This window comes from Equus asinus, chromosome 20 (genome assembly GCF_041296235.1).
Source record: "Equus asinus isolate D_3611 breed Donkey chromosome 20, EquAss-T2T_v2, whole genome shotgun sequence".
NCBI classification, from domain to species: Eukaryota; Metazoa; Chordata; class Mammalia; order Perissodactyla; family Equidae; genus Equus; species Equus asinus.
In genome coordinates, this window is record NC_091809.1 from 11,764,773 (window position 1) to 11,783,888 (window position 19,116).

Here is a 19,116-nt window from a genome sequence, read left to right on the forward strand (position 1 = left end):
CGTTGTAGGGACGGGAGGGAAGGCCGGGGCCCCAGATCACGCTTGGGCCACACGAGTGGCCACATCAAACCCCGGATCCGCAGGGACACCCTCCCCGCGGGTCGCCCGCCGCGGGAGACCCCGACACCCACGGTGACACCTCGGACCCAGGGTCACCACCGGGTGCCCTCCCGGGCTGCGGCCACACCCTCCCCGCTGACCCCCGGGCTGCGGGCGGGACCCCGCGCGCCCCCGGGCCGGGCCGCCCTGCGCACCGAGCCGCCCGCCCCGCCCGCCGCCCCGCCCCGCGCGCGGGCTTTATAGGAGGCGCCCGCCGCGCGCTGGGAAGTCGGTGCCGCCGCCCGTCCGCCATGCGTCCCGGGGCGCCGGGGCCGCTGTGGCCGCTGCCCTGGGGGGCCCTGGCCTGGGCCGTGGGCTTCGTGGGCTCCGTGGGCTCGGGGGACCCCGCGCCCGGTGAGTGGGGCGGCCGCGAGGGGCGGGCGGGGCGGCCACCCACGTGGGCCGGGCCGGAATGCGGCTGGGGGCGACGCCGGGGGCCGAGGGCGGGCCGGCGGCGCAGGTTGACTCCGGGAGGGCTCGGGGCTCCCCTCCCCCCCCCCGCCCCGAAGGGCCCAGGGAGGGTCACCCGGAGGTCAGCAGAGCAGATGGACTCTCCCCCGCTGTGATTATGAAGACCGGGAGTCACAATGACCGCTCATTATTGAGTGCTTACTGTGTACCTCTTCCCTCCCTGACCCCACGCCACAGCCCAAGAGGGTGGGGACTCTTAGCAGCCTGGTTTCCAGTTGGGGAAACTGAGGCACGGGGGTCACACGGCTCTTGAGGGGCAAAGCTGGGATCCGAACCTGGACCGCTTGGGTCCTGAGGCCCCAGAGAGGCAGGGCCGGGTGGCTGGACCCAGGACCTCCCGCCACGGTCTCAGATCTTCCCCGAGGGGCCGGCTTAGGCAGCCGGGTCCCGGGCATCCCATTCCTGCCACTCCTGGGGAGACGCCAAGCAGGCAACATCCCCACTCCTGGCCTCAGTTTCCCCTTTATGAGATGGGTGCCGAGGACCTTGGGTTCCCAGGGCTGGTCCCTGGAAGGCGCTCGCCACGGCGCCTGGGAAGCAGGGAGTCCTCAGGCCAGGGCCGCGGCCACTCCTGGCCCCCAATCCCGGCCAGGACACCCAGGGGCCTCTGCCCCACCCCCACTCAGCAGCCCCACCCGGCTGGGCTCGCAGGGGAGCACCGAGCCCCCTCTCCGAAGGCTGCGTCCCCGGGGAGACGGTGAGCTCATGCGAGGGGAATGTTCCCAAGTTGGAGTGAGTAAGAGGCGGGCCAGGCGAGGGGGGGGCCTGCCAGGCGAGGGGGCTCCACGTGCCCTCGGGCCCTGTCTAGACAGAGGGCAGAGGCGGGAGAGGCGGCTCCGGGGCCCACTGACCCTGACACGTCCAGCACCGGGCGCTCGACGGGTGGGCAGAAAGCCAGGCCCGGGCTTGGGGGCCTGGACCCAGCGGGGGAGCTTCCTGGGATGGGACGGGTGGGGGCTGGCGGTGGAGCGGGGTGGGGTGGAGCACAGCGGGCAAGGACCCCAAGAGGGTCTGGAGCCCGGGCGGGGACGCCTGTGCAGTTCCCTGCCTGTCCTTCCCAGCTTGGGGGCAGGCCATCCGCTCTGCCATTACTGAGCGCCGACTGTATGCATCCCCTCGGGCCGGGAGCTGGGTGCCAGGAGGGGAACGGGAGGGTGGCCCCTGCAGGAACTGCCCGCCTCCTCCACAGGTGGTGTTTGCTGGCTCCAGCAGGGCCGGGAGGCCACCTGCAGCCTGGTTCTGAAGACCGACGTCAGCCAGGCTGAGTGCTGCGCCTCTGGCAACATCGACACCGCCTGGTCCAACTTCACCCACCCGGGGAACAAGATCAGCCTCCTGGGCTTCCTGGGCCTCGTCCACTGCCTGCCCTGCAAAGGTGAGACCCTGGGCACAGTCGCTGCGGTCAAAGGTGGGGCGGCTGAGAGTGAGCTCCCCGTCTTGGGGGGTATGCAAGAGGAGGCGGAGGCTGCCAGGAGGGGATCCCAGCCTTAGAGGGGGAGCTGGGGGGGGGGTTCCCAGGCCTCAGCCTCCCTCCGTTGAGGATTCAGGAAGCAGCTCTGAGGACTCCGAGCCTGGTTTCCAGCCTGCAGGTCTTTGCTCAGGCCCAGCCCCCCACCCGGAAGGACAGCAGGCTCACTCCCAGCTCCTGGGAAGGTGGATTTTCCTGCTTGGCCATCCTGGCCTGTGACCCCAGGCTCCACGTTCCCCGACGTCTTTATCTGCCCTCCACCCGCAGATTCGGGAGGGGGCTCTGAACAAACTTGTGCCTTCTGGACCGTGCGCTGAGCAATGCTGCCTGCTCCCTCGGGCTAGGAGCTCTTCGAAGGCAGGACGAAGGACGGAATGAGCCCAGACACATTCTCTGTCCTGGAGAAAGGGTTTGGGACCCTCCCGGGCCCCTGTGGTCAGGGCTGAACGTGCAGGGGCTCCGAAGGGGCGTGAGAGCCCGGGTGCTGGGGGATGACTACGAGTTTGCCAGCTGGAGAAGGTGCCGGGGCGCATCAGCAGGGACGAGGCCCGGGCTCAGGCCCCGGTGGGTGGGGTCAGGGCGGAGGCCCGAGCGGGGACTGCAGACCCGAAGGCCAAGCTGAGGAGCCTGGCTGGCCGCGGGGACGTGATTGCTCCCAGATCCTCCTGGCTGGGTGGTCCCGAACTCACTGCCACGTGCCCTGGCTCCGTCCAGAACCCCCTCCGGCTTCTGGGAGGAGGACGGACCTCAGACAGCGCCTGGCCTGGGCATGAGATGATCCAGGACACCCCCCCTCCCCACCTCATCTGGCCTTGGGGGAGGGAACCCAGCCCCCCCACTTCCGTTCCCGCTCGCGTGAAGCCACCCAGGCGGGCGCAGCGGTTCCAGATGTGCGCGTGGGCGGGCAGCGTGGGAGGTGCCCAGGTGCGACCCACATGCCCTGGCGGGGGGCAGCGTGGAGGGGGGTGCGGGTCCTCTTCTTAGGAGCATCCGCTCATTTTATGCGGGGAGGTGGGTTCCCACATCGGCCCCACTTTACACGCGTGGAAACTGAGGCTGGAGCGCGCATGCGAGCTCAGAGTCCGCCCTGCAGATCCACAAACTACAGAGCTGGGCGGGGGGGGGGGGGTCCTTCCGGGGTCTGGCCTGGAGTTCTCATGCTGAGGTGCACCTGGCTCTCCTCCCCTCACGGCTGAGACGGGCCTCAGTTTCCCCCTTTTGTAAACTAGTGACAAAGCAGCGTCCTCTCGTGGGGGCGGCCGGAAGGGCCTGCCAGGCGGGAAGCGGCCATTAGTGGGGTCTGACTTGCATTTCCGAAGGTCCCTGGGCTGCAAAGGGGACGGGCGCCCCAAAGAGAGGCTTTCCCTGGCCAGACCTGTTTCCCTACCTGAGAAATGGGGCTGCGGGGAGGGGGTGACCCCCAGAACAGAGGGCTCGGGCTGGGGGGGACCCCTCCCTAGGAAGTGAGCCCGGGCCGGGCGCCGACGCCTCTCCGGGAGGTTCTGGCAGGCACGGGAACAGGCACTGCCCGTCCTCCCCAGACCCGCGCCTGCACGGGGCGGAGCCCCCCTCCCGCGGGCTGACGCAGCCGGGCCCCCGCCAGCCTTCCCAGAAACGCGCGTAAATCAGGGAACAGACGTCAGCCCGAGGGGGTGGCCCAGCGGCGGGGCGACGGCGGGGCTGGGGGCCGGACGCCCGATCCCGGGTCCCGGATTCCGGCGACCCCTCCCGCCCACGCCGAGCCGCGCCTGCAGGCGGAGCCCCCAGCCCCAGGCCAGCCCGAACCCCGGTGCAGGGGGCCCGGGCGGCATCTCGCCCCCAACGGACCCCGCCCGCAGACCCGACCCAGTCCCCTCCCCGTGCGCCCCACCGGCCCGGACTCCGGTCCGCAGGGCAGGGGCGGGGGCGCGCGGCTCCGAGGACCCCCGGCCCCAGCCTCGGCCCGCGCCCCCGCCCACGCGCGCGTCTCGTGTCCGCAGATTCGTGCGACGGCGTGGAGTGCGGCCTGGGCAAGGCGTGCCGCATGCTGGGCGGCCGCCCGCGCTGCGAGTGCGCGCCCGACTGCGCGGGGCTCCCGGCGCGCCTGCAGGTCTGCGGCTCGGACGGCGCCACCTACCGCGACGAGTGCGAGCTGCGCGCCGCGCGCTGCCGCGGCCACCCGGACCTGCGCGTCATGTACCGGGGCCGCTGCCGCAGTACGTGGGGGCGGGGCCTGCGGGGGCGGGGCCCGCGGGAGGGCGGGGCCACCGGGCGGGCGCGTCCTATGGCGGGGCCGCTGCCGCAGTACGTGGGGGCGGGGCCTGCGGGGGGCGGGGCCACCGGGCGGGCGCGTCCTGTGCCGGGGCCGCTGCCGCAGTACGTGGGGGCGGGGCCTGCGGGGGCGGGGCCTGCTGGAGGGCGGGGCCACCGGGCGGGCGCGTCCTGTATCGCTGCCGCAGTACGTGGGGGAGGGGCCTGAGGGTGGAACCCGGGTGTGGGCCGGCTGGCGATCGGGGCGGAGCTTGCGGGTGGGACCCGGATGGGGGCGGGTCCCTTTGCAGGGGCGGGGCTTGGTGTGGAGCCGGTGTGGGCGGGGCTCGTGGCTTGGGAGGGCTTGAGGCAGGGCGTGAAGGTGGAGCCGGGTTGGGCGGGGCTCGCGGCTGGGGCGGGGCCTTGGGGCGGGGCTTGAGGGTGGAGCCAGTTTGGGCGGGCCTCCGGCGGGGGGCGTGGCTGTGGGCGGGGCTTCAGGGTGCAGCGCAGTGCCGCGGGGCTCTCAGCTGGGGCAGCCCTTGAGGGTGGAGCCGGTGTGGGCGGGGCTCCTTTGTGGGGGCGGGGCCTTGGGCAGGGCTTGGTGGTGGGGCTTGAGGATGAAGCCGGTGTGGGCGGGGCTCACTGAGGCGGGGCTTGAGGGTGGAGCCAGGCGGGGGCGGGGCTTGGGGCGAGACTTGAGGGTGGAGCCTGTTGTGGGCGGGGCTACTTGCCAGGGCGGGGCTTTAGGGTGACGCCGGTGTGGGCGGGGCTCTTTGCAGGGGCGGGGCCTTGTGCGGGGCTGGGGGGGGTGAAGCCGGTGTGGGCGTGGTTCCTGGCTGGGGCGGGGCTTGGGGTGGGACTTGAGGGTGGCGCCGGTGTGGGCGGGGCTCTTCGCAGGGGCGGGGCCTTGGGCGGGGCTTGGGGGGCGAAGCCGGTGTGGGCGTGGCTCCTGGCGGGGCGGGGGCGGGGGCGGGGCTGGGGGCGGGGCTGGACTGGCCCGCGCCCTGACCGCCGCCGCCCGCAGAGTCGTGCGCGCACGTGGTGTGCCTGCGGCCGCAGTCCTGCGTGGTGGACCAGACGGGCAGCGCACACTGCGTGGTGTGCCGCGCGGCGCCCTGCCCGACGCCCTCCAGCCCCGGCCAGGAGCTCTGCGGCAACAACAACGTCACCTACATGTCCTCGTGCCACCTCCGCCAGGCCACCTGCTTCCTGGGCCGCTCCATCGGCGTGCGCCACCCGGGAAGCTGCACAGGTGCGACGCGGGGCGGGGACAGCGGTGGGGGCCAGACCCCGGCCCCTTTCCGCGCCCCCATCTCTCCCTTCGTGCCTCCCCGTCTGCAGGCACCGCAGAGCCGGCAGAGGCTGAGTCGAAGGAGAAGGAGGAAGAGGAGGAAGAGGATGAGGAGGAGGAGGAAGAGGAGAACTTCGTGTGAGCCTGCGGGGCGGCCTGGGCCTGGCGTTCAAGGCCTCCCCGTTTTATTTATTGCTGCAGCAGAGTCTAATTTATGTCCCCCGGAGACTCCCCAGAGCCTGGACCGGGACTATCTGGGGAGCCCCAGAGCCCCGCGACGATGTCTTGGAAGGGCTGGGGGAAGGAGCCCTGGGAGCAGGGCTGCGGGGTGAGGCCTCCACCCCAGCCACCCTGCTGCCTGGGAGGACCCCGCGCTTCTGCTCCCTCGGGGGTAGCTCTTCATTATCGTGGCCCCCGGGAGGGCTGGGGATTCCCTGCCAGCAGTTAGTCAAGAGGGACCCCAGCCTTTTAGAACACAGACGGGGGGTGAGGAGGCAGCCCGCAGCCTGGCATGTTTAGACGAGTCTCAGAACGTGCCAGACCCCAGACGGGCCAAGGAAGTGACCGCTGCCCTCTACCAGCCCAGGAACTCCAGGGCCTGCCCTCCCGCTGCGTCCGTTTCTCTGGTACCTCTTGAAACACCAGCTTGTCCCCTGGGGCGGGGGGACGATATCTGTGCGTCCTGGTCCGGGCCTCAGGGTGCAGCGGCCAGGCTTGGCCCAGAACAGGGCACCACGTCCAACGGTGCCCAATCCGCTTAGGTGGCGACCCCGTGCGCCCGCAAGCTGCTGCTCACCCACTGGCTTGGGGTGGGGTGTAGACCCGAGGCCCACTGCACCCCTGGGGCCTGCTGGCCCATCTACAGGGGAGGTCCAGACCCAGGACCCCTTGGTCCCACGTGGGCCACCCTGGTCCCGGCTGGACCCTCCTCGCCCGACAGCCCGGCTCAGGGGTCTCAACACCAGCCAGATGCCGGCCTTGGGCCGATTCCTTTCATTCCGTCTGGGCTGTCGCTCAACGTCACCTCCCGATCCGTGCGTGCAGACCAGAGGCTCAGACCAGACGTGGGGGGTCTAGCTCCCCGAGTTTGGGGCGAGGAGCGAGGGGGCAGTTGTGGTTTCCGTCTCCCAGCCCCCAGGAAGTGCCTTATTTGTGACACCCAGAAAAGTGCCCTTGAGGAGGAGGTGGGCTCACTCAAGCCCCCCGACAAGGCACCTCCCCCACCCTGGGGTCCTCACCAAAGAAATAAAGACTCAGAAGCCACCTGGGGCGCCCAGGCCTCCTCTGCCCCATCTCTGTGCCGCCCACTTTGGTCGGGGTTACTAGCCTGGGGCCGGGGTGCTCTTAGGGTGGTCAGTGGGGGACTCCGGAGGTGTCTGGGGGAGACACATGGGTGTTTGTCTTTGGGGCAGCCGCCTCCTGGCTCTGGGCCTTGGTGTCCACCTCCGGGCAGCGGGCAGCAGCCAGGGAGAGAAAGGAGGCCTCCAGGGGGCAGGGGAGGGAAGGGGGTTGGAGATGGCTGCGGGCAGCCCCAAGAAGCCGTTTGGGTCAGAGTCTCGACAGGGAGGCGTGGCCTGGAAGGGGTGGGGGTGCAATTATAGCAATAACACGATAGGTGATGATACTGCAGCAGGCACACCAGGGGGCGCCCACCCGGCCCTCGCTCCGGGCCCGGGCACCCTCCCTTCCAGGCAATTTTCAGAGAGCGAGGAGCTCGGCCCCCTTGAGACCATGCCCTGTCACAGCCCGGTTCTGTCCATACATGGGTGTGGTTAGTGGCGAGTGGAGGAACAGCATCCGGCCAGGGGCACAGCAGGTGCAAAGGCCGGGAGGCCGTCCTGATATGGCTGTGGGTGGGGGTGGTGAATCCAGAGGGGTCAGCAGAGGAGGGTGGAGGGGGGCCCGGGGCCTGCAGCCCACTACCAAGTGAGGAAGCTGAGCCAGTGGCTGGAGGTCACCGGGGAGGGAGTGGTAGAGCGGGACCCTCGGCCACACTGGCACCAAGGAGAAGCCAGAAGGAAGGTGGGCGGGCCCTGGGAGCAGATGACCCCGTCTGGCTAGTCAGTTAACATTTTATTAGGTTATTTTGTCCCTTTCTGTTTGGAAGTGATGTCCCCCCACCCCACACACACCAGGCCTCCGGGGTTTGCGGGCCCCGTGGCGTCCCTGCGTGGGCCGCAGAACTTTCCAGGGTCGAGCCGATCTGCATCGTTCTCTGTCCCCCATGTGTATCCGGCGTGGTTCAGGCAGCTCCTGCGGGGACCCCAGGGGGGCTGGGCTGGGGGCCATGCGGGCGCTGCCGAACCACGTCCCAGATCCAACTCACGAAGGCGGACACCTGCGTGTACACGTCGGGGGTCTTGGGGTCGCCACACCAGAGGCCCGAGAAGGAGACGAGGCCGTGGGCCCGGTTCCGGCACACCAGGGGCCCCCCGGAGTCCGCCTGGGGGTGGAGGGGAAGGCGAGGTCGGGGGTCCCTCTCGGAGCCTCACTTTCCCGGAAGGAGCTTGTTGTGTGCATCCAACCAGGACCCTCCCTGCCTTGGGACCTTCCACGGCCCCCTGGTGCCCTTGCGGCAGAGACTGATCTGCTCATCTCAGCCTCCGAGGCCCTGAGGATCCAGCCCCCACCCACCTGTCTGCCCTCCTCTCCCCCTCACCCACCTGTTTCCAGCCACACCAGCATCCTCGCTGTTGCTGGGTGAAACCAAGCTCCCTCCAGCCTCTAGTCTGCATATTCCTGAGACCTGTCACTGCCCCTGCTGGATGTGGCTCGTATAGATACACACGGCTGCAGCGCTGTGTGCAGTGTGCGACCTGCACAGCTGTCCACGGCGGGTCTGTGACCGGTCTCTCTGCCTCGCATGCCTTCTCTCAGATCTTTGCAAGGCTCCTTCAGGCCTCAGCTCTGAGGTGCTCTCCTTTAAGAGGCCTCCCTGAATACTCACCCTAAGCTTCCTGCTGTCTCCCCTCCTCCCCTCCCTGGTCCTATCACCCTAATTACCATCTGAAATCGACTCTGAGCCTAGGAAGGGGCAACTTCACAGATGGAGACAGTGGGGTCCAGAGAAGCGATGTGACTGTTTCAAGGCCACACACCTGTGCTCTGAACCACTGAACTCTCTTGCCTGGAACAAGAGACCCTCCAGGCTCAGTTTCTCCCTCAGCACCAGGGCCGGGGTTGCCAGTAGTCTATACGAGGTTTTAGGAGCGGGAGTTCTTCTCTTGACATGTTACTTTACCCTACTGGACACCACTTAGAAATACACAAAGCTGTAGCTCTTTGTGCAGTGCACGACCTGCACAGCCGTACACGGCAGCCCTGTGACCCTAGGCAGCTCCCTGCCCTTCCAGGGCCTCAGATGAGGCCCATCTGGTCAAAAGCAAGCTGGGACTTGGTTCCAGAGGCTCTGCCCGGTTCTGCCTCTCTCTGTGGGCCTCAGTTTCCCCACACGGTAAGCAGGTGGGGCGAAGAGTGAGGACCTTACCGAGCAGAAGCCGCGCCTCTGGCTGTCCTCACTGTGGGTGCAGAGCATGGCCGGCTTTAGCCGGCCCGTCCAGGAGCGGTTGCAGGCGTCCAGACCCAGCACACGGACCTCGGCCTCCATCAGCCCAGGGGGCTGGTCTTCGAAGTCAGACACAGAGCCCCAGCCAGCCACACGGCACAGCGTCCCGGCCCTGGGTGGCCTGGCGCCGCTTCGCGGCAGCTTCAGCAGCCCCACGGCAGGACCCAGGACAGCAGAGCTGTTCAGCTGTGGGGAGATCGCCGAGTTTAGCCCCGCCCACAATGCCCACCATGGCTCCTGCCTCGGTTTCCCCGTCTGTAGTACGGGATGGAGCAGTGAGCCCCAGGCTTCGGGGCTCCACAGATGAGTAATGTCCACACTCGCTGGCCCGTCCATTTCACTGAGAACACGGCGCCCGGACCCCTCCTGTCCCAGGGGACCCGGTTCCGTCGTGTCTGTTGTGACCTTCTGCCACATTTTGGGGGGCAGGTTTGGGATGCTCTCCCTTTAAGACGGAGGCCCCGGGGGGGCCTGGAATCGAAGCCGGGGCACCCGGGTGGGAGCTGCGGGGGGGGCGGCCCCCTAAGCAGGACGGGGATGCGTGGGGTCCCCACGGCCACCGGGAGGAGCCGCTTCCTGCCCGCCCAGGGAAGGCCGAGGGCGCAGACATGGGGTCTTTAATGGGGGGTCAGGGTCTCATCATTCCCTCCGTCCACACGAACGTTGAGCGCCTGCTGTGTGCCGCTGACCCATGACCTGAGGTCGGGGGGGCAGCCGCGCACGGTGGTGAAGAGGCGAGTGAGCGGGTGGGGGCTGCGTGGACACGGGAAAGTGGACCAGGGCGAGGGGCTGGGGGACGGGCTCCGCGGGGGTCGGTCGGCCTCGGGTGGGGGTGAGGGGGCCACCCTGGGGGTGACGGGGACAGGCCGGGCCTGCGTCCCGCGCCCCCGCCCCGCTCACCCGCAGCAGGCAGATGTCGTTGGCGTGGGTCGCGGGCTGGTAGTCAGGGTGACTGACGACGGCCGAGACGCCCAGCACCTGCTGCGTGGGCTCCGCGACGCGCAGGGCGTGCGCCCCCAGCACCACCAGGTCCGCGCGGGGGTCTCTGCGGGGGGAGGGACCGCGTGAGGCCCGCCGTCCTGGCCTCGGTTTCCCCATCTGCGAAACGGGGGCAGCGGTGCATTCCGTCCTCACGCCAGCGCCGCGAGGGCTCGTGGGGGTGGCCGTCCCACCTTGGGCTGCAGTGTTGGCTCGGACGGTCCTGATGCTGATTCTGATAATGATCGTGGAAATATCCTCCCGGAGAATAAAGCGCTCACTGGGGTGGTTTAACTCCAGTGACCTCAACATCCGCCTTCGCGGTCACAACCACGTCCTTGGGGTCAACGTGCCGTTGTGACACCTCCTGTTGTCACCGCCGCCCCGGCGAGCCCGCTCCCCCGCAACGCCCCAGCCAGGGGTGGGGTCCCCGGCCTGGAATGTGGCCCCGCCCTCGGGGGGGGTGGCCACGGGTGGGGGGCTCACCTGTCCCTGAAGCAGTGGGCGGCCGAGACCACCCAGCGGGCGCGGAGCAGGAAGCCCCCGCAGAAGTGCTCGCCCTTGAAGCGCACGGACGCCATGTACGGCCGGGAGTGGGGGGTCACCTGGTGGCCGCCGATGATCCGGGCCCCCCAGGAGCCTGCGGGCGGGGCGGGGGCCGCGTCAGGGCCGGGCGGGAGGAGGGCAGGCGGGGCAGCTGATGGGGTCGGTGTCGGGCTGGGGGGGAGAAGGAGGCAGACACGGAAGGAGACAGAGAGACGCAGACAGAGACACAGAGATACAGAGACAGAGAGACAGAGAGAGAGAGACAGACAGAGACAGAGACAGGGAAGGCCTTCGAGAGCTGGGGGCCCGAGTGGGGTCGGGGGGCTCCTGGGGGTCCTCACCTGGGGGCCTTGTGAGCAGCGTCAGGACAGCGGCCACGGTCAGCAGCAGGCGGCCCCGGCCCCCCACCCCGCACCCCATGGCTGTCGGGCTGGCGGCTCCCTGGAGGACTCTGCCAGCCGCGGCCCCACCCTCGCCCAACAGCCGGGAAGGGGGCCCGGCTGCAGCCTGTGGTCAGAGGCCCCACCTCCGCCGGAGCCGGTGCTTCTGGGAGCCCGGTGACCGCCCGCCTCGACCATTGGCCACGATCGCGATTGCACAGGCGGCCAGGAAATGGGTGGGGGGAGGCTCTCGGGGCCGCCTGCCCGGGCAAGCCTGCGCTCTGCCAGGCCGTGTGACCCCAGAGGTCATTGACCCTCTCTGTGCCTCAGTTTACCCAGCATCAGCCCGGGGACCGTGTGCAGGGAGCTGCCTGCAGGACCCAGTACACGGTTGACGTGCGTGGTGCCTGCGGCCGCCTCTCGGGGGTCGTGGTGCCGGCTGTCCAGCCGAATGGGGTCCAGCCCCAGCCCTGCCTGTCGCTGACTGGAACCTCAGTTTCCCCATCTGCAACCCCAGCACCGATCTCAGGGCTGTGAGGACGATGAGAAGGGCTGGCCCCTGGAGCCCCTGTGATTATTGCTGCATTTATGGAGCACGTACTGTATACCAGCCCAGGCAGGAGCTGGAGATAGAGCGTGACGGTGACAAAGGCCCCCCACGGTGCTGATTCTGTGGGGCTGGGGGTGCGGAGCCGGCGATCTGGGATCAGGCCCTGGTGCCCCGGGAGCCCAGAGACCGACCGGGTGGGTCTCTCAGGGCCGCAAACGAGGGGCCAAGATGCTCCAGGGTGCTGGGGAGCCATGGGAGGCAGCAGAGCAGGGAGATGGCAGCTGCGGTGAGCCAGGGGGACACACGGTCGGAGGCGCGGTGCCGCCTGGAGAGCCTTTATTGAGGGGGAGACCCCGCCTGCCCGTCAGTAGTGCTGCAGCACGTCCCTGATCCAGGACACGTAGGCGGACACGCGGGTGTAGACGTCCGGGAAGTGGGGGCTCCCACACACCATGGAGGAGAAGGACACCACGCCCTGCAGCTGGCCGCGGCAGAAGAGGGGGCCGCCTGAGTCGCCCTGTGGACAGAGGGTGGCAGGGCGTCGTGGGTGGGGGAACTGAGGCACAGCGGGCAGCCCCCATGTGTCATTTCCACCCGAGGGATAGGGCTATAGGGCGCCCGGCTCACCGCGCACACGCCTCGGCGCTCCCTGGTGCCCGTGGAGGCGCAGAGCATGTCCCGCGTGAGGGCGCCTCTCCAGGACGCGTTGCAGGTGTCCCGGGGCTGGACGACCACAGTGGCCTCCAGCAGCGCGGCCGAGGGGTCGTCGTGGCCCGTGGTCTCGCCCCAGCCCATCACGTGGCACTGTGACCCTGGGCGTAGATAGCGGTTCCGGCAAGGCAGGGGCGTGGGGCGAACGGAGGAAGTGCGGCGGGCCGAGGTGTGGAGCTGGAGGTGGGGAGAGGCAGAGACAGAGGTGGAGAGACAGAGAGACAGGGACGGGGCGGGGGACAGGGAGAGAAATGATGATGGTAGTGGTGGTGATAATGGTGGTGGTGATAGTGATGATGGTGGTGATGATGGTGGTGATGGTGGTGATGGTGGTGATGGTGGTGATGGTGGTGGTGATGGTGGTGGTGGTGGTGGTGGTGGTGGTGGTGATGGTGGTGGTGATGGTGGTGATGGTGGTGGTGATGGTGGTGATGGTGGTGATGGTGGTGGTGATGGTGGTGATGGTGGTGGTGATGGTGGTGATGGTGGTGGTGGTGGTGGTGGTGGTGGTGATGGTCGTGGTGGTGGTGGTGATGGTGGTGATGGTGGTGGTGATGGTGGTGATGGTGGTGATGGTGGTGGTGATGGTGGTGATGGTGGTGGTGATGGTGGTGATGGTGGTGGTGATGGTGGTGATGGTGGTGATGGTGGTGGTGATGGTGGTGATGGTGGTGGTGATGGTGATGGTGGTGATGGTGGTGATGGTGGTGATGATGGTGATGATGGTGGTGATGGTGGTGATGGTGGTGATGGTGATGATGGTGGTGATGATGGTCGTGATGGCGGTAACGGTGGTGATGGTGGTGATGATGGTCGTGATGGTGGTGATGGTGGTGATGGTGGTGATGGTGGTGATGGTGGTGATAGTCGTGATGATGGTGGTGGTGGTGGTGATGGCGGTGATGATGGTGGTGATGATGATGGTGATGGTGGTGATCATGATGGTGAGGACACCTCCCCATGCTCTCGGCCTTGTCCTGGGTCCCTCCCCCTAGGTGAGGCTGCCCCTCCTGGCCCTGCCTGCCCGGCCACCTTGAGCAGCTGAATGTCATGGATGTCCTGCTGGGCGTTGTAGAGCGGGTAGGGCACAGCCCGCGTGATGTTGAAGACCTGCTGGGTGGGCTCCGGCGTGTTCAGGTTGTGGGCCCCCAGGACCACCCGGAAGTCGCTGAGGTTCCTGCCTCAGGAGGGACGGGGACAGGGCACTGAAACCGGAGCACGCCAGACCTGTAGCCCACCCACCCCCCGGGGCAGCCCCAGCCACTCACCAGGCCACCTCGCAGTGCGCAGCGGTCAGCACCCAGCGACGCCACACCAGCACGGCGCCGCAGATGTGCTTCTCGTCCAGCTGCAGAGATGCCATGTAGGGTCGTGAGTGGGGCGCCACTTCACGGCCCCCCACGATGCTGCCTCGCAGGGTCCCTGTGGGGCAAAGCCGGGTGAGGGGCCTGCGGTTTTAACCCCAGACGCTGCCCGTCCCCACACGTACCTGGGACTTCCAGTGGCCGTGAGTGTCCTGCAAGTACCGCCACAAACACCGTGACTTAAAATAACACACACTTGTCACCTCACATCCTGGGGTCGGGAGTCCGACGGGGTCCCACGGGGCTAAACCCAGGTGAGGCCAGGGCGGGTCCTCACGGAGGCCCCAGGGGAGGAGCGTGTCCCGCCTCCTCCAGCTTCCAGAGGCACCGCGTCCTGGGCTCGGGGCCCCTTCCTCCGTCCGCACGGCCAGCAGCGCAGTGTCTCCATCTCGGCCTCTGACCCTCCCGCCTCCCTCTGCTCAGGACCCTGGGCTGACCCTGGGCCCCGGGAATCCCGGGTCACCCCCATCCCAGGGGCCTCGACTTAACCCGTCTGCAGAGTCCCCTCTGCCCCGTGAGGTGACAACGTCCACAGGGCCCGGGACCAGGACGGGGGACGTTTCTGGGGCCGCATTTAGCCGACCACAGTTCCCTGTGAATTAGGTCACTGTGTCGTCATCATCCCCACTTTACAGACGGGGAAACTGAGGCACAGAGCCTCAAAGCGACAGGGTTGGGGCAGCACCAGCTGGCGTGGAGGGAACGGGCCTGTGTGTGGTATCCGGACTTCAGCCCAGGGAGGCCCGCTGGTCGGATAGTAAGTGATTGTCATTCGGCGTGACTGTGTCTGTGACAACGTGGCAGCCACGGGAAGCCGACGTGGCCCTGAGGACACCAAGGAAAATGCAAACCACGGGGTTGGTGGGAAAGTCGTCCCTGGGGTCTCGGCTGGGGCCGGACACCGTGTGGCCACTCGGAGCCCAGTCGCAGCTCATAGTGGACAGTCCCCGGGAGACTCTGCTGGCTCCTGTCCACTCTGGGTCTCTGGGACCGTCCTGTCACGACCGTGTCCCCAGCCACATACCCTGAATGTTGGTATGAGGACTACGTGAAGCTGCAGAGACAGCCGAGGATGGCAGCAGTGTTTCTGTCCCCATGTTACTGATGGGGAAACCAAGGTGCAGAGAGGTTAAATGCCTTGGTCAAGGTCACACAGCGAGGGAGCAATGGGGCCAGAGATGCAGCCTCGGGACAGGTCTGGTTGCCTCCACCAGGGGCCGATTCTACCCACAGCCAGTGCACTTCCTTCCCATCTGAGAAGCAGTTTCAAAACAAAAAAACCGTCCTTCGAGGTCCCAAATAACCAAGCTGCCCACAGTGGAGCTTTGCAGGGAGGAGGGACCGGGTGGGGGTCAGTGATCCCACTTCCCCAGCTGAGGCCCAGAGAAGGGAGCCTGGCTTGTCCAGACCCTGGGACTCCTGGACTGCACCCTCAAGGGTCCTTTCCAAGGGAGATGTGGGTGTCATCCTCGTCCTTGGGTCCCAGTCAGAGCAGACTCAACAACAACGACAATGACGATGATGATAACCATAGCTCCCTTTACTAAACACTTTTGTTATTGATTTGTTGGAGCTCTTTACATATTGAGGACATGAACTCATGGTCACATGAATTTCTTTTCCTGAGCAGCTATCAAGTGCAGAGGACACAGCCCCCCAGGGAGTGGGTTTGGCTCCTGACGATCTGCAATGGGACCCAATGCTGGCCCAGCCACAGCTGGACAGCTCCATCAGACCCCAAATGGTCTCTGTCCCCCTTACCTGCAAAAGCTGGGGATCCCAGGGCCAGTGTGCAGGCCAGGAGGACGGCAGGGGCGGCAGCTCCGGGCATGCTGCTCCGTGCAGGGCCCGACCTGGCTGGGTTATGAAGCTGGGGGCGCCCTTCCCTCTGGGATAAGCTCCCTCTTGCATCCGGCGCATCCTTCCCAGCCTCTTCGGGGGCTTGTGTAATGCGAGGTAACGGCACCAATGGTTCCCGGGGGGCTGGCCGTGGCGGGGGGGGAGCCAGGACCGCGTGGGTGTCGGGAAGGGGTGGGCCTGTCCCAGCCCCTCCAAGAAATGGTCAGTTCTGGCTCCCGTGAGGTTCTGACATAAATAAGAGTAACGAATAACGACTCTCATCGTTATTGATGCTCACCTCCCCGACCCTCCCCCTCCGCACAAGGGCTGCTGACGTCCCCGCCTGACAGAGGGAGAAGCTGAGGCACAGAGAGGCCCGGTGACCTTCCTGGGGTCACACAGCTTGGGAGAGACGCTGAGCCTCTTACTGCCTCACCAGATGCTTGTGGAGCGACCCTGCGAGTGAGGCCCTGAGGCCCATGACAGACAGTGGCTCCCAGAACCTGCATGCAGTCGGTGCTCATCACTCAGCCTGAGCCGGGTATGCAGCTGGCGCTCAGCATGTGCACAGCCCCTGCCCGCAGCCCAGAGCAGCAGGGGAGGTTCAAGCAGTGTGGGAGGTGGGGAGGGGGGGGTCAGGAGACCCTGAAAATTTAGGAAAAACTCAAAATCTTCCCAGAAAACCCCCCAGATTCAGTGTCGGAGGCCCAGGCACCCCACTTTGTGCCTCAGTTTCCTCATCTGCGACGGGGTCGGTGGTGACACGGCCGCCCATTGCAGACTCTCTCTGAGACCAGCGTCGGGGGCCTGAGAGGACTGAGGAAGGGACGGGTGCGTGTGAGTGCCTCGCACGTGGGGAGCCCCGAGCAAGCCCATCGCACCGATGGGTAAACCGAGGCCAGTGGGCCAGAGCCTCATGGCCCCTCCCGCCTCCTCCACCCTGACAGACTCCAGGATTTCCGCCCGGGGACGATAACAGGGGGAAGTGGCTTGGCTGCTGCTGGGGTCCCTGGAGCAGCCCCCACGGCTCTGAGCCTCACTGTCCCCCTCTGGGGGTGCGGGCGCCCCGGCAGGGCCTGTTTGCTCATCTGTGTGCAGGATGCTAGCGGGAGATGTGAAGTCATTCATCCCGAAAGCGCGTATTGAGCACCTGCTGTATGCAGCTGCTGTCCTGGGGCCACGGCAGCGGGGACGACAGACGAGTCGCTGACCCGGTGGAGCGGCGGCCAGAGACGCCACGGTGAGCAGACGGCGTCGTCCGCCAGGAGAACCGAGTGGGGAGAGAGCGACCGGCCTCGAAAGGGGGAGAGTGAAGGGGGCGGACTCAGAACAGGGCGGGAGGAGGCCCAGCAGTGTGGGACACGGGGCGGGCATCCTGGAGGAGGCGCGGCGGGTGTCACAGGAGGCGCGTGGGCCACGCAGGGCGGGCGGATCCCGTGGGGGAAAGAGAGTGAGGCCGAGGGCCAGGGTGGGGGCCACAGGCCTGAGCTGGGCCGGTGGGAGGTCGGGGGGCCCCTGACTCAGGGACGCAGAGCCCAGAGTGAGAGCACCCTGGAGCCCGAGGGCCCCGCAGGGTGTCGGGGCGGCCGCAGCTGCGAGGTGGGCCGGGCCTGGGCTGGGGCCGGGGGCGTCCAGGGTGAGCAGAGGCTGCGAGGAGGCGGGAGGAGAAGGGGGGTCGTCATGGAAACGGTGGGAGCCTGTGGTCCAGGAAGGGGGCGGGGCCGGGGGCGGGGAGCAGAGAGGAGGGGCCGGGGGTGGTGTGGCCGCCCCTCGCCCCTCGGGGAGCGAGGGGTCAGCTGAAGCCCACCTCACGTCAGAGTCCGTCCCACCTCCCGCCTCGGCCCCCCGGCTGTTCCCGCCACCGCCGTCTCTGCCTCACCCAATTCCGCAGCTCACATGGCGCCACCTCCAGGCTGGTCCCCTGGAAACAGCTGCCCACACAACTGAGTCTGGGGTGTGGATGCCGGCGTGCCCGTGTGGGGTCTTGAGGGCTGCGGAGAAGACTCTGGCTTTTGACCTGAGGGAGGCAGGTGCCCTGGGGAGCTTAGGGCTGGGAAAGGACGTGGATGGTTTATGGGGACGGGGAGAGAGGTCCCCACACCCTCCTCCCCTCCCTCCTATTTTTAGTTCTTTTTTTTTTTTTTTTTTGCTGAGGAAGACTGGCCCTGAGCTAACATCTGTGCCCATCTTCCTCTGTTTTATATGTGGGATGCTGCCTCAACGTGGCCTGATGAGTAGGGCTAGGTCCGTGCTCAGGATGGGAACCTGCAAACCCTGGAACGCCGAAGTGGGGCGCACGAACTCAACCACTGTGACACCGGGCTGGCCTCCCTCCTATTTTTCAACAAAATGCATCCACCATCCTTCAAACCTCGAATCATTTGTTCGGTAAACAAGAAACACCATGTCTCCCAGCCTAGGGCTCCTGCATCCCTGGTACCGTCGGGGCCAGGCACACAGCAGGTGCTCAATAAGTGTTTTTGGCTTGAACGGGCTCAAAGGCCAAGGGGCAGGGATGAAAGTGCCCACAGCTCACTTTTGCTGAGCACCTGGTGCGGGGTCAGCGGCAAACCTCGGCCCGCAGGTCGGACCCGGCCCACAGCCCGTTTTGTAAATAAAGTTTTATTGGCACACGGCCACCCGACGTTCACGCGTTGCCTCCGGCTGCTCTCGAGCCGCAGTGTCAGAGCCGAGTCCTTGCGACAGAGGCCGTCTGGCCCGCAATGCCGAAAATATTTACTCTCTGGCCCTCGACAGAAAAAGTTTGCCAAACCCTGAGGCAGCACATGCCGGGCCCTCCTCCAAGCCCTCCGTGTCGATTCGCCCGTTAACCCTGGGAGCAGCCCTGGGAGGGTGGGGAAGTGAGGTCCAGAGAGGTTAAGAAACAGATGCGGAGGCACACAGCACGGGTGGGGCTGAGCTGGGACTGGAACCCGGGGCCCCTGGTGTTTCTTGGGTCTTTTTCCTTCTTCCACCTTCTGTGTCTTCCTCCAGAGCTCGGCCAAGGCCGTTTGCCCTACACACACGCCCTTATCCAGCACGTGCTGAGAACCATTTTAGGAGAAAATGAAGAGGTTTTGGACAAATCTCCTTCTCCCACCCCCGACCCCTCGACCCCAGGGAGTGAGTGTGTTGGGGGCCAGGGGGCAGAGTTCCTGGAAGAACCGGGAGTCAGGGCCGCAGTCGATGTGTTGATGGGGACGGGTCCCGCCTCGCGCCCCGCCGCGGGGTCCACACGGGGACCCAGGCAGCGTGAGGGACTCAGACAGCCCACGAGGAGTCGAGGGGCCGGCAGGGGACCTCGCTGCCTCCTCCGCTCCCCCCAGGCTCCCGTCCAGGCTTCCCCCCCGCCACAGGCCGGGCCTGGCCCCCAACTCCAACCTGGGTGTCCAGTTGCCCACCGACGTCCCCCGTTGTCGCTGCCCCCAACGCCATCCACGTCAGCGTGTCCTTCCAGGCGCTCAGGCTGGAGACGGGGACCCCGGGGCCTGTCACCCCACATCCCGTCTGCTGGCAATCTGGTCGGCTCCCCCGTGATGGATCCAGAATCCACCTGTCTCTCAACCTGGTCCAGCTTCAGCCACGTCCAGGGGGTCCCAGGGCAGCCTCTTCCGGCCCCCACCCT

General features: G+C 67.1%; 3 protein-coding genes across 6 annotated transcripts; 1 reads left to right on the plus strand and 2 right to left on the minus strand.

The window, feature by feature from the left end:
* Nucleotides 1-286: 286 nt before the first annotated feature.
* FSTL3 (follistatin like 3) lies at nucleotides 287-6,828 on the plus strand. The gene is made up of 5 exons (XM_044752442.2): nucleotides 287-453; nucleotides 1,760-1,945; nucleotides 4,018-4,233; nucleotides 5,292-5,519; nucleotides 5,609-6,828. The coding sequence occupies exons 1-5, from the start codon at nucleotides 351-353 to the stop codon at nucleotides 5,698-5,700; spliced, it is 825 nt and encodes a 274-aa protein (XP_044608377.2). The 5' UTR covers nucleotides 287-350; the 3' UTR covers nucleotides 5,701-6,828.
* Nucleotides 6,829-7,471: 643 nt separating this feature from the next.
* LOC106834199 (serine protease 57) lies at nucleotides 7,472-11,126 on the minus strand. Its single transcript, XM_070491581.1, has 5 exons — nucleotides 10,989-11,126; nucleotides 10,588-10,741; nucleotides 10,024-10,168; nucleotides 9,046-9,309; nucleotides 7,472-8,001 (listed from the first exon to the last, which is right to left on the minus strand). Exons 1-5 carry the CDS (start codon nucleotides 11,065-11,067, stop codon nucleotides 7,801-7,803), a joined length of 843 nt encoding a protein of 280 aa, XP_070347682.1. The 5' UTR covers nucleotides 11,068-11,126; the 3' UTR covers nucleotides 7,472-7,800.
* An 806-nt stretch (nucleotides 11,127-11,932) lies between these two features.
* Nucleotides 11,933-19,040, minus strand: LOC106834201 (serine protease 57-like). Of its 4 annotated transcripts, none has more exons than XM_070491577.1 (10): nucleotides 18,873-19,040; nucleotides 17,371-17,482; nucleotides 16,642-16,785; nucleotides 15,414-16,307; nucleotides 14,361-14,477; nucleotides 13,778-13,804; nucleotides 13,557-13,710; nucleotides 13,321-13,465; nucleotides 12,205-12,465; nucleotides 11,933-12,094 (listed from the first exon to the last, which is right to left on the minus strand). In XM_070491577.1, the coding sequence occupies exons 4-10, from the start codon at nucleotides 15,481-15,483 to the stop codon at nucleotides 11,942-11,944; spliced, it is 927 nt and encodes a 308-aa protein (XP_070347678.1). In that variant the 5' UTR covers nucleotides 15,484-16,307; nucleotides 16,642-16,785; nucleotides 17,371-17,482; nucleotides 18,873-19,040; the 3' UTR covers nucleotides 11,933-11,941. The 4 variants fall into 4 exon arrangements, with proteins under 4 accessions (XP_070347678.1, XP_070347677.1, XP_070347680.1 ...); XM_070491576.1 differs by having other exon boundaries at nucleotides 16,642-17,138; XM_070491579.1 differs by having other exon boundaries at nucleotides 15,414-15,737; nucleotides 16,212-16,307; nucleotides 16,642-17,482.
* Nucleotides 19,041-19,116: the final 76 nt, after the last annotated feature.

Bases quoted from the DNA above. Each gene is read 5' to 3' on its own strand.
- FSTL3 (XM_044752442.2), top strand. From the start codon at position 351: ATGCGTCCCGGGGCGCCGGGGCCGCTGTGGCCGCTGCCCTGGGGGGCC. The intron at 454-1,759 runs GTGAGTGGGGCG...CCTCCTCCACAG, and splicing joins CTCGGGGGACCCCGCGCCCG to GTGGTGTTTGCTGGCTCCAG. The intron at 5,520-5,608 runs GTGCGACGCGGG...CCCCGTCTGCAG, and splicing joins CCACCCGGGAAGCTGCACAG to GCACCGCAGAGCCGGCAGAG.
- LOC106834199 (XM_070491581.1), bottom strand. From the start codon at position 11,067: ATGGGGTGCGGGGTGGGGGGCCGGGGCCGCCTGCTGCTGACCGTGGCC. The intron at 10,742-10,988 runs GTGAGGACCCCC...CCCCGCCCGCAG, and splicing joins GCTGCTCACAAGGCCCCCAG to GCTCCTGGGGGGCCCGGATC. The intron at 9,310-10,023 runs GTGAGCGGGGCG...ATCTCCCCACAG, and splicing joins ACGACATCTGCCTGCTGCGG to CTGAACAGCTCTGCTGTCCT.
- LOC106834201 (XM_070491577.1), bottom strand. From the start codon at position 15,483: ATGCCCGGAGCTGCCGCCCCTGCCGTCCTCCTGGCCTGCACACTGGCC. The intron at 13,711-13,777 runs GTACGTGTGGGG...TTTGCCCCACAG, and splicing joins ACGGCCACTGGAAGTCCCAG to GGACCCTGCGAGGCAGCATC. The intron at 12,095-12,204 runs GTGAGCCGGGCG...CTCTGTCCACAG, and splicing joins AGCGCCGAGGCGTGTGCGCG to GGCGACTCAGGCGGCCCCCT.